Source organism: Protopterus annectens, chromosome 5.part0 (genome assembly GCF_019279795.1).
Source record: "Protopterus annectens isolate FY-2018-M chromosome 5.part0, PAN1.0, whole genome shotgun sequence".
Taxonomy (NCBI): domain Eukaryota; kingdom Metazoa; phylum Chordata; order Ceratodontiformes; family Protopteridae; genus Protopterus; species Protopterus annectens.
The window spans coordinates 1,864,949,870-1,864,967,778 of NC_056735.1; the positions used below are offsets into that span (position 1 = coordinate 1,864,949,870).

Consider the following 17,909-nt stretch of genomic DNA (forward strand, 5'->3'; position numbering starts at 1 on the left):
GGAGTAGGGCAGCTGATGCATGTCTGGGAATTCCTATAGGTTCACATTGGTGCTGTAATTGCCTGGTCCCTATGCTGTTGTTATGGGAAGTGATGTGAACTCCTGTGCTATGAGCCCTTGTAAAATCATGACTCATAGTTTACTAACATGAATAACTCTATGTAGCTGATGTGCTAGCTATCCCATTATACCATCATATTCTAAGCATGGTAGATAGTATATGTAGTATCTTTAACTTTATACACCTTTGGTGCAGGTAGGTCCACTTACCTTCATATGAGTGCCCAAAGCTGCTGTGGCTTATGCATTGTGCCTGTTGGGACCCCATTTGATGGAGGAACTGGATGTGGCTGGTCATTGTCTTCATCTTCATCCTCATTGTCATACTCATCATGTCATGGTTAAAAGTATTAACATCTTTACATGAAGATTTAGCCCTCAGTAAGAACTACTTATATGCGCAGCCTGAACAGACACCAGCCAAGTTAATTAACAGGAACAATGATACTCCTCCTTAAACTATCTTAAAAACTATAGACCAATAACTTGCCTTCCAACAATGTATTACAGTCACTTAGAAGAAAACTTAATCATGGTAACAGAACAAAAGGTAACAAAAGAAAGTCATATGGAACAAAGGATCATTTGTTGTTAAATAAAGTAATAATGGAGAATTTAAAAAGGGGAAGAATCAAAGTATGGCATGGATAGATTACAAAAAAAAATTGACAGCATCCCACATTCATGGATAAAGGAGTGTTTACAGATGGATAAGATACACCCTACATTGATCAATTATATTACAGTGACCAAGAAACATTGGGAAATCACTTTGCAGCTAAGCCATGATAAAGGATAAATTATTATCCCAGGGATAAAAATTCAAAGGGGGATATGTCACTGCTGCTCTTTTGTCTTGCCCTTAACCCATTAAAATGTTTACTTAATTGATTAGGTCATGGTTACAATTTGGCTCTCAGACAACAACGAAGTGTAAAGACTTATCTCCTTTTTGTGGATAATTTAAAACTGTGTATTTCATCAGATGAGGAGCTGAAAGCACAACTAGAAGCGGTCAGAGCTTTCTCAGATGATATAAGAATGTCATTTGGTCTTGATAAATGTGCAAAAGCAACATTTAAAGCAGGAAAGCTGCAGTACCAAGTAAATATCAGTCTGGAACAGGAATGTGATATAAAAGGAACTTGAGCAGGAGGAAGTGTATAATATTAGGGAACTGATGAAGCATCAACAATAAAACATGAACAAATGCAAACAAAACTCACTAAGGAATATTAAGACCAAAATTAATACAGAAAACAGTATTGACATCTAGGAACAAAGTCCAAGCTATAAATTAATCTGCTTTTCCTGTTGTAACTCACAATTTTGGAATGATTAACTAGCATCAAAAGGTATTGGATCAGTTGGAGAGGAAAACAAGAAAAATGATTCACACTTATCAAATGATATATAAAAATCATTGTATACCAAGATTATACATTCTTCATTCTGAAAGATGTATGGGCCTCCACGAACTTGATTACGTGTATAGATCTGCAGTCATAGGACTGCATACATATCTGATGACCTCACCAGATCCAAACATAGTGGAATTTTTGAAACATGAAGAAAACAAATCTAAGATGACTTCCCTGCTTAGTTTAGCAGAAGTATATCAGTGTCAAGGAGGATTGGAAACCAAACCAGAAGTCGACAAAAATCAGGCAGCAACTGAATGTGCCAAAACCAGAAGAAAAAATATAAGAAGAAGGATCAGATAAAAAAGGCAAGAAATGTGGAAAAGGCATAAATATAGTTGCAAGTACATAAAATTCCTAACTCATGTTGATCAGGATCTGATGGAGGTATGGTTAAGAAGAGATGAATTTAAACCAAAAGATGAAAGGTGAATATTAGTGGCCCAGGATAGTGGACATACATGTTGGTTTACAAATATCCATTTAACACATGGGATAAAAAGATAAATGCAGGTTCTGTAAAATAGAATGGGAAATAGTCACACATTTTATTGCTGGGTGTGATACACTAATGGCAGAGGGCCTGTATACAGAAAGTTATAATAATGTGGCAAGACCGTTGCACTGGGGATTGTGCAAACATTACAGTGTTGAAGTAGCTGGGAACTACTGGATGGAAACATTGGCAACATGAGCCACAACGCGTTATAGAAAATTATGAAGTTTATATCACATGGGATTACCCAACACATTATAGAAAACTATGAAGTTTATATCATATGGGATTACCCATTGCCAACAGTTCAAAAATAGATGTCAGAAAACTAGATATAGCAGTCCATTAAAAGACAAGAGTTGCATTGGTCTTACGTACAGAGAAACACAAAATCATAAAATACCAGGATTTGCAGACAGAAATTAGGGCAATGTGGAAGAAGGATACCCAGAAAGTTTCAAATGTATTAGGAGAAATGGGTCTCATAAAAAAGAATTTACATTCTTATTTTGATATGCTACTGATACATGTAACATTACATAACATTACAAGCTCTGAGTTTTAACAGATTTACAAGCTGTGTAATAGTTATGACAGCAGTGTTTTATTTATTTACTATACATTTTAGCATGCTATGCTGAATGTCTTTAACAAAATGTAGTTTTGTTCTAAACTTGGATCTAAGTTATTTTAAAACATGTTTTTGTTACAAGTGCACTATGCAAATGGGGATTAAGTATTGCTGTGCTTCATTGCCTCATTTTTTAATCAGGTTGTGACTGTTGCTTCTTTAATATTATGGTTGTGAACCTGCCATGTTAACAGTATGAGCTCTGAGTTTTTAACAGATTCACAAGCTGTGTAATGGTTATGACAGCAGTGTTTTATTTATTTACTATACGTTTTAGCATGCTATGCTGATTGTATTTAACAAAATGTAATTTTGTTTTAAGCCTGGATCTAAGTTATTTTAAAACATGTTTTTGTTACAAGTGCACTATGCAAATGGGGAGTAAGTGCTGCTATGTTTCATTGCCTCATTTTTTAATTGCTTAATTGCCTTTTAACTAGATTGGTTAGCTGGCTCTTAAATAGTTGTGTGTAGGAATTTTTTTCAGGATCTGAAGAAGGCACATGCTGAAAGCGCTTATCCTGTTCTTGTTTTTGTTGTATTAAAGTTCCAGTTTTATGTCTACGGTGTTATGCTCCTTTTTTGTTTTCTTCTAATTTGTGTACTGGAGCGTTCCTTGGTGGTGCTACTGGATTTTGGTACTGATACATGTAACTGCATATGAATTGCAGAAGGAGTCAGTTCTGGGCAAATTGCAGGTGCTGCAAAGAGCACTCCTGGATAACATCAAAAACTGAAACAGTACACTCTCTCTAGCTGAAGTGCTTAATAGATTACTTAAGGTACATTAAGGAATAAGTTAAGAGCTTAAGTTAAAATAGATGAAAGTGATCTTTACTGGATGATGCATGGTGGACATTTTAGACTTTTAGTTGAAATGAAAAATTTTAAAGGGCAGCAGTCACTAACAGAATGAGGTGATGGAGACATTAAATGTTTTATTAGGCAGATTAGTAAGAGCCTAGCCAAGACTGCCAGAATCAACTAATCAGGGTGTTTGGTGAGTCCCCATATATAGTATGTTCTATGTTTTGGAAGTTTCCATCTCAGCAACTAATGGATCACGGAATACACTAAAAATCACATGAAAAAAGACTTCTGATGCTTGGGGTGACACAGTGACATGATTACACAGCAGTTAACATTGCTGTTTCTCATTGTTTCCTTCTCCTTTCAATTCTCAGCAAGGGTACATTATGTGTGGAGTCTGAAAGTCCTGTCTGTGTCCACTTGTGTTTTTGACAGGTGCTAGAGTTTACTTACACATCCCCAAAACATGCTGCAGATGAGTTGGTGATCCTCCTGACTGCCCCTTGGTGTGTGTGATATATGTAAATGTGTAAATGTGTGTGTCCTGCAAAAATCAGTGGCCCATCCAGGATTAATTTTTGTGTCTTGTGCCAAATGAATGCTGGGATAGGTTTCTCCTCCCCTCTACCCTGAACTGGATAAAACAGGTACTGGAAAATTAAGGAGTGAAAGAACTTAATATGCACGTCCTTGAGGAAAATGATGGGTACATGAAAACTGTTAAAGTACCTCAAGAGAATGAACAAAGACCAAAGCCATGACAGAAGCATCTTTCAGTAAAACAGATGTGCATAGAAGAAGATAGCATCCACCACTGGATGGTAACAGTTCAGGAATTATCTGAATGACTATTTTGTAAGCAACAGGTAGTGGAATTGTAGGAGAACCTTTATAAAGGTTTCATATGGCCATTCATACTGAAAAAGTTTAAGAAGGGGAAAGACACAAGGCAATTCTATCAGCAATAGTGGTAGAAGGAAAGATATAAATTATTTAGACTCTCTAGTTTACCATATAGGGAATTTAATTTAATAACATGAACTATGCAGTTCTTAGTTGCCATCAAAGTATATGTATATATATGTCCACATTTCAGATATGGTGAGTTAGTAATTTTGAATTTTGACTTAACATGTTTGCATGCCAGGATGCTGTCATCAACCTGAAGTCTGTGCAAGAAATGGCCAAGCAAATAGGATTTGAATGGACAATTATTGCATATGAACTAGGCTTCCAAAGAAAAGATATAAGGCAGTTCCAAGCAGCTTCAATTGAAAAAAAGGTGCAAGCTCAGAGAATGCTGGAATGCTGGTATGTAGCCATTGTTACAAAATGCTTTTGTCTTTGTCTTCTTCCTATTTATTTATATATTTGCTTGCTTGTTTGTCTGTTGCATATAAGGTACAAGAGTGAAACTTTTGGTGTTTAATAACAATAAAAAAGTGTTATGTTCATTTTGAGATCAAAATGCAAATAGTGATACTCGTGCTACTATGTACAAATTGTATAGATGATTGACTACATTGGTATTTTTTACAGTTTTGTTCATTAATTTAAGACACTGGATGGGACTCATGAAATATAAATCCACTGCATGTACACAGCACAGCCTCTACTATGAACTGCAGCCTCACCATGATGTTCAGCACAGAACGCCAGTTGCATCAATGATAAACACTTTATTAGCTTACTCCCATGGCCTAATAGTCACCTCTGATATGCTTTCTGACTAGCCCTGACATTCAATATGTGTAGTAAGTACATAAATTATTATAATGCTTGCATCTAGGCTCTCCCCTCAGGATGGTACTGTGCAGTCATCACTGTCTATAGAAATCTCTTCCACCTATAAAAAATGTTAAAAAACATAATTGTTATTTATGGTCCCCCCCCCCCACCTCCTGTGATACCAAAATACATGCTTACTGCCTATAGCTTCAACCTACTTAGTGTGATGTTAAAACTATATTATTGTTGTTAAATGTCTCTTACCACCAGTTAATATTAAAATATAAACTCGTTATCCAGGAGCACCCTCTCTCAACTTCAAACATCACAGATCTGCTACGGACTGATTAGGGCAGTCCTTTCTGTCTCTCTCCTACTGGTTATTGTCTGAGTGTCTGTTTGGGTTTTCATTGAATACTCTAGTTTTCCTTCCAAAAACACGTTGATTAACTATATGAAATTATGTATATACAGAAATGCTCAAAACTCCACTAGTCAAAATTAAAAAAATATATATTTTTTACAGAAGGGCTTACTCCCCCCACTCTGAAATTGTACAATAGTTGGGAAAGGGAATATTCCCTGTTCCTCATTGTACAATGATCTTGCACAGTAAAAAAAACAGCTTGTTCAATTAACTGATGTTCGATCAGCTGTACTAGGTTTTTTACCACTTGACAGCCTGAACTTTCAACAAACTGTAAGACATCAAATATATATGTATATAGATTTACCATCAAATGGTTGAAATGCATCCGTTCAACTAACACTTGTGTGAAAGTATAGTTTCAAAGTTTCGTAATGTCGCTATTTTTTTTTACTGAATCTACAATGCCAAAATTCTCTTTCTGTTCTACGTCCCAGACAGGAAATGGGTTTTCAGGCACAACTCCCAGAAATATTGACTGTTGAACACTAATTTTACCATGTTTGACATTAGGGAGGAAAAGTGTTTTAAATTTCAGCATTTAAGTTTGGCATTCTGAAGACTCGCACAAATATATTTCAACTATTTGATGATAAACATATATATATATATATATATATATATATGTGTGTATACACACACACACACACACACACACACACACACACACACAATATTGGATGGCAAAATGTCGATTCAAAATGAACAAAACTCAAAATAAAAAAAAAACGCACAAAACTATTTTTTGGATGGGGCGGGCCTCCCTGCAGCCTCATACCCCCTGCTAATTATATATACCAACTCCAAGATCACACAATTGCGGAGAAAGGGCAGATTCCCCAATCCTCATTGTACCATGATCTAGTACCAGTAAATATTGGCAGAAGCGATCACATGAGTTTTGATCATTTCTGATTGCTGTAAACATGTTTGATATTGCAAATGTTCAAGTCTTTCCTTATATATATATCTATATTTATATTTATCTGTCTATCTGTCTATTTATATATATATCAATGTATCTATCTTTCTGTGTACATATGCCTAACCTTCTGGCCTAGGTGATGGTTGAAAACAATTGGAGAACTAAATAAATAAATTAAAATAAAGTAGTGTCCCCTGGAGCTACAGAAACTTGCATTCATATCATATACCAACATATACATATGGTGTACCAAAGTGAGTCATAAATGCATTATTTATGCAACTAACATGTATTTTTCATGCAGCTGGCCTTTGGTGTGCTGTATGCCAGGTATAAGCTGGTTGCTTGCAGAATATCTCAGAATGCCTTGATGCAGGCTAAGCTGGAACAGGTACTGGGGAAATAGCTACAAGAGGTTTAGCCCTTCACCTTGCACTACTATATAAAAATGAAGAAGAGTTTGGGAATATTATGGCATGCAGCCAGCCCTAGTAGTTTGTGTGTGTGTGTGTGTGTGTGTGTGTGTGTGTGTGTGTGTGTGTGTGTGTGTGTGTGTGTGTGTGAGAGAGACCTTTTTGATTCACAGATTTGGAGAATGTGTTGAATAGCTCAGTGCATACAGGAACAATTCCTTCATAATAAAGTACTAGTAATGGTGATGGGACATCTACGATACATACTGATGTTCATCATATTGATCACTGCTGCAGTAGCCTAAACTTATGGGTTATACCCTGCTAAAGATATAACAGCCAGTCAGAGTCAGCTTTCAAATCTTTACAGCATCTTTCACTCACCCAAACCATTATACAGGTCAAGATGAGCGGACTAAAAGACTGGTGCCAAGTCCTTCAAAGTTTTACTGCTGCAGAAGAAAGTGCTCTCCTGCAGGCTTTTGAGACTTGACAGTCAGCTTGTGCAATTCCATTGCTGGGCAGATAAGTTCCCATTGGGGGAAAAAACTTCCACATTTAATATTTATTGTTTAAACTTACTTTCCTAGTGAAGAAAGTGTTTTTAAACTGGGAATATATGTTTTTGTTGACTGTCATGAGACTTCAATGTACTTTTAAACCGGAGAGCACTTTCGTTTCTGTCAGTTTAAAAACTGTTAAAAACATTCTCAAATTACTTTTTATGTAGATAAACTGAGTTTAATTTACTTTTGTGGCTGTCAAAGTGTACTGAAGTGTTTTTTGCTGCATTTGTACATTAAAAAGGGACTTTTTTTTACTGTTTGTAAGTTTTGCTAGCTTGTGCTGTTTAGTTTGCCTGGAAAACAGGCCCTATTTTCAGCATGACCATGAAACAAACTACTGGTCCCATGGTCAGTCCTTCTTCCAGCCATAAAAAGGAAATGTTAAGCAGACATTTCTTGTCACTGCAGCTGGCAAGCAATTTGCCTCAGCCACTGTGGGCAAAGCTGGTTCCTCAGACCACTCATCCTTTTCTCTAAATATCTCTGGTATAGCACATACAGTTACTATGGAACGGGGGTTAGCCACATCCTTTGTGGCTGTTGGGGTCCCCTCAGTGAGCAAGGGAGAGCTAGACTTGTTGGTTTTGGGAGAGGGTGCAGGGAATGTTGTGCCATCTGCCATTAATAAACCTATTTGCTCCAATTTTCCTGTAAAAAAAAAAAAAAAAACAGAAAGCTAAACATTTCTCTTCTCCTTTCCCTCTTTGGCAACAGATAGTTTTAGACAAATGGGTTTTGAGGCCATTAAGCAAGGTTATAGATGACAGTGGGCAGAAATTCCTTCCTTCCAGGGAGTTACTCCATACCAAACCCCTCTATTTCCTTCTGTCCTGAAGCAAATGCTCTCACAGGAGGTAATAGAAACTGTTCCTCCTTCCCAGTTGGGAAAAGATTTTTATTCAAGAATATTTTTGGTGCCAAAAAAAAAAAAATGCCTGGAGATCAGTTTGGGACCTTTTTTTCCTAAACCAGTATGCGATAATGCCCGAGTTCAAAATGCTTTCACTTCACAACCTGTTACCCCTTCTTCCTAATTTGAGTTTTTTGCCAATTTTGGATTTAAAAGATGCTTATCATCACATTCCTGTTCATCCAGATTTCAGGCATTTCTTAATTTTTTGTGTCTGGATCACATTCTCAGTTTTCTGCCTTACCCTTTGGGCTATTTACTGCTCAAGGGTGTTCATACAAGGGCATTTATAAGCCTAGCCCATAGTTATGCTTCGCCACCCCTTTAGTGCTCCTGCCATAACTCATTGCAGGCTACAGGGTATCCACATTTTCCTTATTTAGATGACTTGCTTATCTTTGCAGAGTCTTTTTCAAACTGTCAAGAATCTCTCTCTCTTTTAGTGAGAGAGATCTCCTACCCAGGCTGGGATTCCAATAGAACATTCAGAATTATTTTTTGACTCTGTCACACAGGATTGTGTTAGTTGGGTGTCTGCAAAACACTTCAGTAAAAAGACCTTTTCTTCCACAGGAAAAACATATCTATATTTAGATCTATTCCAGACGTTTTCCACTCAGACTTTGGTCACTGTAAATGAATACTTCAGGATTCTGGGTCTCATGGTATCTATGATTCTCATGATACCTCTTGCAAGACTCCACATTATTTATTTATTTATTTATTTACATTTGTTGACCGGGAGTGTCCGACTGGACGTAGGTCCATTTTCAGCAGAGGCCCTGGGAGAAAAGCTCCACAGTTAAAATAAACAGACAGTAGTTACATTGGATTACATAGCGATTAACAATTTAACATAGCAATTACTTACAACATATTTACAGATGAAGAACATAGTACATCAGTAGACAACTAGAATCTTTATATGTGAAGTACATAACAGACATTAACAAATGTTACAATAAGAAGTTCCTGCTGTATAATAAGTACTAGGCTTATGAGTATCTGAGCTTGCTATAATCAAGGTAGTTAGTGGAGTGGAAAGAAAGGTAGTGGTTGGATGGGGTGGGTGATATTAGAGTGGGAGTTGCAAGGGCATAGCCAGCATGTTTTAGGTGTGCTTTTAGTAAAGTTTTGAAGTGGGTGCATGATGGTACGGAGGTAATTGTGGGTGGAAGGGAGTTCCATAATTTGGCTATGGTGCAAGAGAATAGTGCTTCACCAGCAGCGTTATTGACTTTAGTGATCTGCAAGTGATTTTTGTTGCTGGATCTTAGTGGTCTGGTGGTGTCATAGGGTTGGAGTAGATTCTGGAGGGATGGGACATTTAGAGGATGGTTTACTAGTTTGTGGGCGAGTGAGTGTTGATACCACTGAAGGAGGTGAAGGAGTTCAAGCCAGCCCAGTTCAGCAAGTGAGAGAGTGGTGACTACGGTAAGATGCCCCTGTGGCGAATTTGGCAATTTTGTTGTAGCAGGTCTCTAGCTTGTTTAGATCGCATTGCCTTAGGTTGGTATATATTGGAGAGGCATAAAGTAGGGTGGAGATAAGGTGGGAATTTGCTATTGAAATTTTTGCTGCTTTGGTGAGAAGTTTCTTATTTCTGTATAACGCTCCTAGTTTTTTGTGGAATTTTTTTATGGTCATGGATATGTGAATGTCAAATTTTAGTTTATTGTCTATTTCCATTCCTAGCAATTTGGTGTGCTCAGTTGGGTATAAAGTGGTGTTGTCTTTTGCTGTGATGTTAAAGTGAGAGTTGTTTTTAGTATGTTTGGTGGGTTGGAAGATGAGTAGTTTAGTTTTGTTTGGGTTGAGTATTAATTGGGCATCGGATAACCAAGTTTCAACAGAGGAAAAGGCTTCCTGTGTGACATTTTGCAGTTTGGGTAGGGACTGGGCTGAGCAGATGATGGTTGAGTCATCTGCTTATTGTATGAGTGTGCCATGTTTGGTGGCAGAGGCTAGATTATTGGTGTAAACAGAGAAGAGTAGGGGTCCAAGGATGGATCCTTGGGGAACCCCTATGGAGACAGGTAGTTGGGGAGATATGTCATTCTGCCATACAACGGATTGTTGGCGGTCAGACAGGTAACTCTGAAACCAGTTGGTGACTGATTGAGAGAAGGATAGGTTACTGAGGACAGAGATAAGTTGTTTGTGTGGGACCATGTCAAATGCTTTAGATAGGTCTAGGAAAGCAGCAGAGGAGAGATAGCCATTGTTTTATGTGAAGGATACAATGGCATCTGAATTTCTCTGGTCCCATCACCAACACCTATTATCTTTTCTTTTCTTGGATTTGTGAGAAGAGAAATTACTTGGTGGAGATATCAAAAACACCTGAATCCAGGTCTCTCTTTCTCCTCACCAGCTCCCAAGCAATCAGTCACCAAATAATCCACAGACTTTGCTCAAGGAACACTATCAGAGGGATAAAAGTGCAAGGTAGTTAGGACAACAAATTCAGAAACAAGTACATAAACATAAAAGAGATGCTTGCCCTTATGAAGGCACTCAATTCTCTAAATCACCCCTGGTCCCCAGGGCCACTTCAAGTTGCTATAGACAATACCACAGTGATGTGGTACATAAACAAGAAAAGGGAAAACAGATCATCCTCCTGTGCAGACTAGCCATGTTAGCTTGGGATATAGCTTTACAGCACAATGCCATCCTACAGGCATCCTACATTTTGTCAGAGCAAAAGTCTGTGGCCAACAAGCTGAGTAGGACAAAGGTAGACCATCACAAATGGAAACTGAGATTTGATCCATTTGTGGGGATTTCCTAAAGTAGACCTTTTTGCCTCCTCCTGTGAACAATCAGCTGACAATATTCTGCTCTAGGACTCCATGCAAGAAGGCCTGGAAGACCGATGCCTTTTTTTCCTTGGACAAGAATTTTCCTATGTGCCTTTCCACTGATATCCAGGGTACTGCCAATGATTCAGAAAGAATCCCCAAGATCATTGTGGTGACCCCATCTGGCCCGGGCAACAGTAGCTCTGCCTTCTTTTGGAAGTCACCAGGGGCAATTACCACAAGCTTCCTCACAGGCTGTATCTACTAACACAAGAACAGGAGTGTTTGATACATCTCAACCCCAAACAACTTCAAATGACTGCCTGCATTATAGGGTCTTAATAACTCTAAAATACCTGTTTACTGAGGATGCGCAGCAGGTACTAATGACAGCAAGAAAGTCTCATGCTAGAAAATAATATATAATCAAATGAAAAAGGTTTTCTGATTGGTACCATCAACATAACCTGCACCCATTCAGGGCTAGTGTTCATCTATCTCCAAGAAAACTGTGGTAAAAACTGTAGAACCACCACAGAAGTGCAAAGCCAGTCCACGTACGACAACACAACCACTGTAGATGCAGAAAAATGTATTCACAATAAAAATTCACAGGTTAAGCGCTTTCTTCCCTTAACTTAAAAAGGGACTTCATCAGAACACTTTAAAATGGATACAAGCAATAAAAAAGAACCCAGCCATATATATCCAAAATAATTAATTGGATAATGTGTATTAATTCATTAAACCTTAAAGCAAAATCTACTTTACTATCTATATGTAATAAACTGCATTTTATGTCCTTACAATGAATTATAATATATAAATGTGAAAGAAGTTCACTAACAAACACTTATATATTCATATATGTTCTATTGAATGCAATGTATAATATGAAATCTCAAATCATGTATACATTCCATATAGTAAAATTCTTACAATAACATAAAGTAAATCTATACATAAAAAACTTTATAAGTTAAAATACATTGATTTTCTCATGATTTTATAAGGAAACTAAAAGGACAGTTGAACAAATTCATTTACCCAAAATATGCCTTAGTTTCAATTCACTGGAAATACTAACTGCCTCATTTAACCCTGAAAAGTTGGCCGCATCCAATCTAAGCTGCCATCTTAGTTCACAAATATCTAAGTGAATATCCAAAACTCTCCCCTGTGGGTCCTTTGGCATATGTTGGATCACCAAACATTTAAATACATGATTGCTAAACTGATGTATATGCCTAGCAAGTGCATTTGTTAATCTCTTATGTTTTATATGCAATAAATGCTCTGCTATTCTGTTTTTGAAAAATCTAGCTGTCTTTTCTACATAAAAAGTTGGGCACATGAGACACTTAGCTAAATAGACCACACTAGCTGTGTTGCAATTAAAATGTCCATTTAGCCTCAAAATTTTCCCGTTTAATACAAAACGTTCCCCCGTCTTCAAAATGTGGGGGCAATAATTACAATGTTGAGACTTGAAATTACCTTTTTGTCTGACCGTACCCTTTCCATTGTGTGGATAGGCTCTCTCAAATATATCTTTAAATGATATATCCTTTTTGCAAATAATTTTTGCTCCTCTTCCCACTTTATGGGCTATATTCGCATCAAATTGTAGTTCATCTGGTTTTTGCAATATTTGTATGAGCTACTTCCCTATAGCGTATTTTACTCCTCTGTCAAGGTTGATTTGTCAGGCATTTCGGCATGTCTGCCCATGGATCCCTTCTTACCATGCATTCTCATATCAAAATGTTTTTGCAAGGGGTATTACACAAGATATCTCAAAGAAAACCAGTGAATCATTCTAGGATTTTAATTTTGTGTTAGAGAGGCAGCATTTGAAAACAGCTCATCTATCTGACTTGGGGTTCTTAATATAAAAACATTTTTTTTTCTGATTGCTCTGATCTCTGCAAGAAGTGCATTTGAGATGCATTCTCTTTTGGTGGGTCAACCTTCTCATTTTCCACACAGACAGGGTTTCTTTGAGAACTAATCCATCTTTTATGACAAAGGTGGTGTCCAAGTTTACTTTAAGCCAAACTATCCATTTCCTTGTGTTCTTCCCTAAACCCAAACAGGAAGTAGAAAAGATACTTCATACCTTGGATGTCCATAGACAACTCAGGTACTATCCTGACTGAACAAAATCTTTCAGAACGTTTGATCAGTTGTTCATTTCTTGTGAAGGTAAGAAGAAGGGCCAACCTGTGTCAAAGCAGACTGCTACAAAATAATTGTCTCTGGCTATTACCTTCTGTCATTCCTACCACAAAAAAGCTTAAAAATAGCTTTTTAAAATAACTGGACTCTAGAAGTATTCTAGAAGTAGCAACATGGTCCTCTGTATATACTTTTACAAAGCACTAGAAGCTAGAATTCTTCTTCAGGTCTAGGGCAGGCTTTGCTAGGACCATTCTTCAGGGGGTTCTGGACCTTCCATCTTCTAGTTGTTCTAAGCTATGGTAATCTACCCATATAGCATAGGGTATTGCAGCAGTGACCAAAATGATGAGCATAGTACAGTTGTGAAAGTAACTTACCATAATAGTAGATGTTTAAATGGTAACTGTTGTAGTAGCTGCTCCCTCTCTCTGTCCCCCTCATTTTTTGGTGTGTTTTTTTATGTCAGGGTGTGGGCATTTATTTTTTGTTGTTCTTAGCAATGTCTTCTCAGGGCTTATTCTCCTTCTCTCAGTTGGCATGAATGCTCTGAAGTGCTTGGAGCCCCATCCTGTCTTTTAGTCAGCTACGCTTGAGCTGTCTAAAGGTTTGGGTAAGTGGAAGGTGCCCTGAAGCCTTGGAAGCTGGCTTGCTATTACATCCTTGGCAGGATATAACCCATATAGCTTAACCTACTGCAGCAGTGATCATTTGAACATTTACTGTTATGATAATTTTAGTTACACAACCATACTTTCTAATCCCAATTTATATTATTTAATAGCAGAAATCACAGTGAAGGACACATGCCAGCTATCACTGTAAAATAATTCTTCATAAATCTCATCCAACATATATAAACACTGGAAATGGAATGTTATACACAAGCCTGGGATTCAATAAACTCTGTGTAGGCTTCACCTGAAGCCTACAGTGAGTTTACATGTGTGTGCAGTAATGAGCGGTGAGCAGCAGCACTCACTGCATATTCATGCCGCGCACCACATTTAAACTTAAATAAGTGAGGATTCGTGGCCATAAACCATATAAGCAAGCATGGATAGCAATCCTGTTTAAATCAGAGCACTAAAGGTCCTCAGTTTTGCATGGAATGCCACAATGATCATCAGGGCTTAACACATAGTTCTCACTCTCTTAATGCAAGGCAGCTGGACAAAGGCCAACATAAAGGGGGGACAATGACCCAGAAATAGGGACATATTTGACATATTTGCTCTTTAGAAATGTGCTAGAAAAAACAGGGGTTTGTGTTAAGATACATGTTCTGAAGGATTTGAAGTCTGAAACTCAAATGTATGTAATTATTGATTCACATCAGTCCTGCGATCATCCCAATGATATGGCAGAAAACCACAAAATTGATAAGGAATACACCAAAAGATATAAAGGCAAAAATCTGGACATTTTGTGAAAATCTGGACAGTTAAGATGTATGATTGTTAAGTATATGGTACAGGACAGTGTATCTACAGTGAAGATTATTGTGAAATCCCATTCCTGACATTCTGTGCTGGCATTATGTAAAGGATCTGTAAGGGTACATAGGTTCATAGGTTGGAACTAGGCTATCGGCCCTAGGGCCTATACAAGCCTAGAAATAACAATTCCCTGGATATTTCTTCCAGCAATATTTACTTCCCTGGACCCCTGTCTAGCAAGGCGACTGACGTGATCCCCGGGGTGAATTCCCTATCTCCCATCCAGTCGTCAAGGTTCCTTTTGAAGAGCACCAAGGAGGCACTCTGCTTGACATGTATGGGCAGTCTATTCCAGAGTATGGGAAGTCTCTGGGTCAGGAACCTATCCCTCCAGCATGTTTTGTTCATTGTGATGACAAGGTTTAGATCCCTGGAGCATGTGGCTCTGAGGGATTGGGATTTTTTTAAGTGGAGCATGTCCAACAGCTCAGGGTTTGACATGGCCTTGTATGTTAACAAGAGATAGCCTCTGAGTAGACGATATGCCACAGAGTATAGCTGGAGTTTTTTTAGACTGTCAGTATAGGGCATTTGCTTTAGGCTTGTGATTGTTTTAGTGAGATATTTCTGCGGCCTTTTCAGCTGTTGCAGATGTCTTGTGAGGTACATACCAAACAGGGAGTTGTACTCTATAATAGGTCTAATGAGGGATGAGTACAGTGGGACAATGACCTCCTTTTTTTCTGGATGAAAAGCCCTTAGTGATGAGGTGTGCCACATAGAAGGATTTCCTGACTGTTGTGGCGATGTCGTTATCGAAGATGAGACCACTGTCCACCTGTGTCCCTAAGTCTCTCATCACACTTTAGGTGTTTAGTGTATTGCCATCTATGTGGTAATTCATGGGTACATGGTTTTTCCCAAAGGGGATAACTATACATTTCTTGGCATTAAGCATGAGCCCATGGCTCTGGCACCAAGCATCTGTTTCTGTAAGGCCCTTTTGTAGAATATCCACATCATTTGGGGATTCAATAATGGCTCCCAGTTTGCAGTCATCTGCAAACTTTGTTAGCCAGAGTCCCTTAGTGTTGGCCTGTACTTCAGAGAAGTAGATGCCAAACAAGAGTGGTCCCAGGACTGAACCCTGAGGTACTCTACTTGTCACTTGTCTGGAGCTGGATTTGGAGTCAGTTACTTTTACAGTCTGGGTTCCGTCAGTAAGCCAGTTGGCAACCCATCAAGCGATGCAGGGATTTATACCCAGCTTAGTAAGTTTATCTATGATTCCAGAATGGGGGATGGTGTCGAAGGCCTTGGCGAGGTCCAGATAGGCTGTGTGGACTGCCTTACCCTCATCCACAGCTCTGGAGAATGATTCGAAGAAGTCAATCAGGTTCAGGAGACAAGATCGTCCCTTCACGAATGCAAACTGGGTGGAGTCCAGTGTTTGAAGGTTGCCAATGTCTTTGTTTATAAGTTCCATGATAATGGGGACACACAGATAGATTGTAGGAATGAGCACAGGGAAAGAGGACAGGTGAAACAACCGAATGTACAGCAGATGAGGGCATGTCAATGGAAGACGGTTGTAGCAGCAACACCAATCACATATCAGTCTGGTACAGTAGGGATTGCACACTGAAAATGTGCATTATATGACTGTCACACAAGGTGACATAGCAATGGGGAGGATGTCTGTTGAGATAAGCATACTTACATGAATAATGCAGAAGACATCTATCAGGGATGTTACATACAATTGGGGTAGGATGCATATTGTGAAGCTGTACAAACTGATTTGCCTGAATATTAGTGTAATCTCCGCAGAGGTCTCCAGCAAGTGGGACACAAGTAAAGGCTCATGGACAACGTTAAAAGAAACAATAATGGAGAATATTGGAATAATACTACCAGTAATCCCATGCCTCTGACATAACATATGTGATTTAGAGTGATCAGAGATGACTCTGCACAAACACACTTGTACAACTATGATACATCCACACTCTATGAGGGTAGCCATGCACACTGTCCTGGCACCATAACACATAACATCTGCTGAGGTGTTAGGACGGACACCGCTATACCTGTATGCAACATAATTATCAATACAGGCTAGGTGACTGGTGAGCATGGCGTATATATATATATATATATATATATATATATATATATATATATATATATGGGTCTACCTGAGATGGTTGACAAGCCATTTGATCGACTTTCATTTGGTCGACAGGCAGATTTTCCCCCTCCCCAATGTTGTGCGACCCTGGAGTTGATATATATAGTTGGGGGGGTGTGGGGGGCACAGCCCCCCACATAAAACTGCTTGTTGACCAAATGAAAGTCGATCAAATGGCTTGTCAACCATGTGATAGGGATCCATATATATATATATATATATATATATATATATATATATATATATATATGGCAGCCACAGTGGTGCAGTGGTTAGGATTGCTGCCTCACAGCAAGAGGTTCTCCGGTTCGATTCTCAGTTGGGGTGCCTTCTGTGCGGAGTCTGTATGTCCTCCCTGTAGTTGCATGGGTTTCCTCTGGGTGCTCCAGTTACCTTCCACATCCCAAAGACATGCAGTAGGTGGATTGGACACTCTAAATTGGCCCTAGGTGTGAGTGTGTGTGTGTGTGTGTGTGTGTGTGTGTGTGTGTGTGTGTGTGTGTGTGTGTGTGTGTGTGTGCCTTCAGTGGAAGGTTGGGCTCCGGGCTAGCAACTCAACACCGTAAAACTCCACTGCCAATCATGAGCGGGCAGATGATCCGCTGTGGCGACCCCTAACTGGGAAAAGCCGAAAGAAGAATATATATATATATATATATATATATATATATATATATATATATATATATATATGGCACAATCCACACTGTCATGAATGTTACTATGCCATTAATGTTGTCAAACATCTGTGTATGTACTATGTGCATCACCAGAACAAGTAGCAGACATGCATCTGGTGTAACAACTTGATGGGGGTTCTGCACCAACAGACAGTAATGTTTATGCCACAAAAAGAATACCTGGGTATGGCCAATAAGATGTGTGACAGCTCACTGAGACAAAGGTGGTA

At 38.5% G+C, this 17,909-nt stretch overlaps 1 protein-coding gene across 1 annotated transcript in view; it reads left to right on the forward strand.

The window, feature by feature from the left end:
- LOC122801954 (THO complex subunit 1-like) overlaps positions 1-17,909 on the forward strand; it is a 137,978-nt gene that overhangs the window by 58,380 nt on the left and 61,689 nt on the right. Inside the window, exon 2 of the mRNA XM_044071694.1 lies at positions 4,566-4,729. Within this exon, the coding sequence (XP_043927629.1) occupies positions 4,566-4,729 (164 nt within the window). The remainder of the gene's footprint in view (positions 1-4,565; positions 4,730-17,909) is intronic.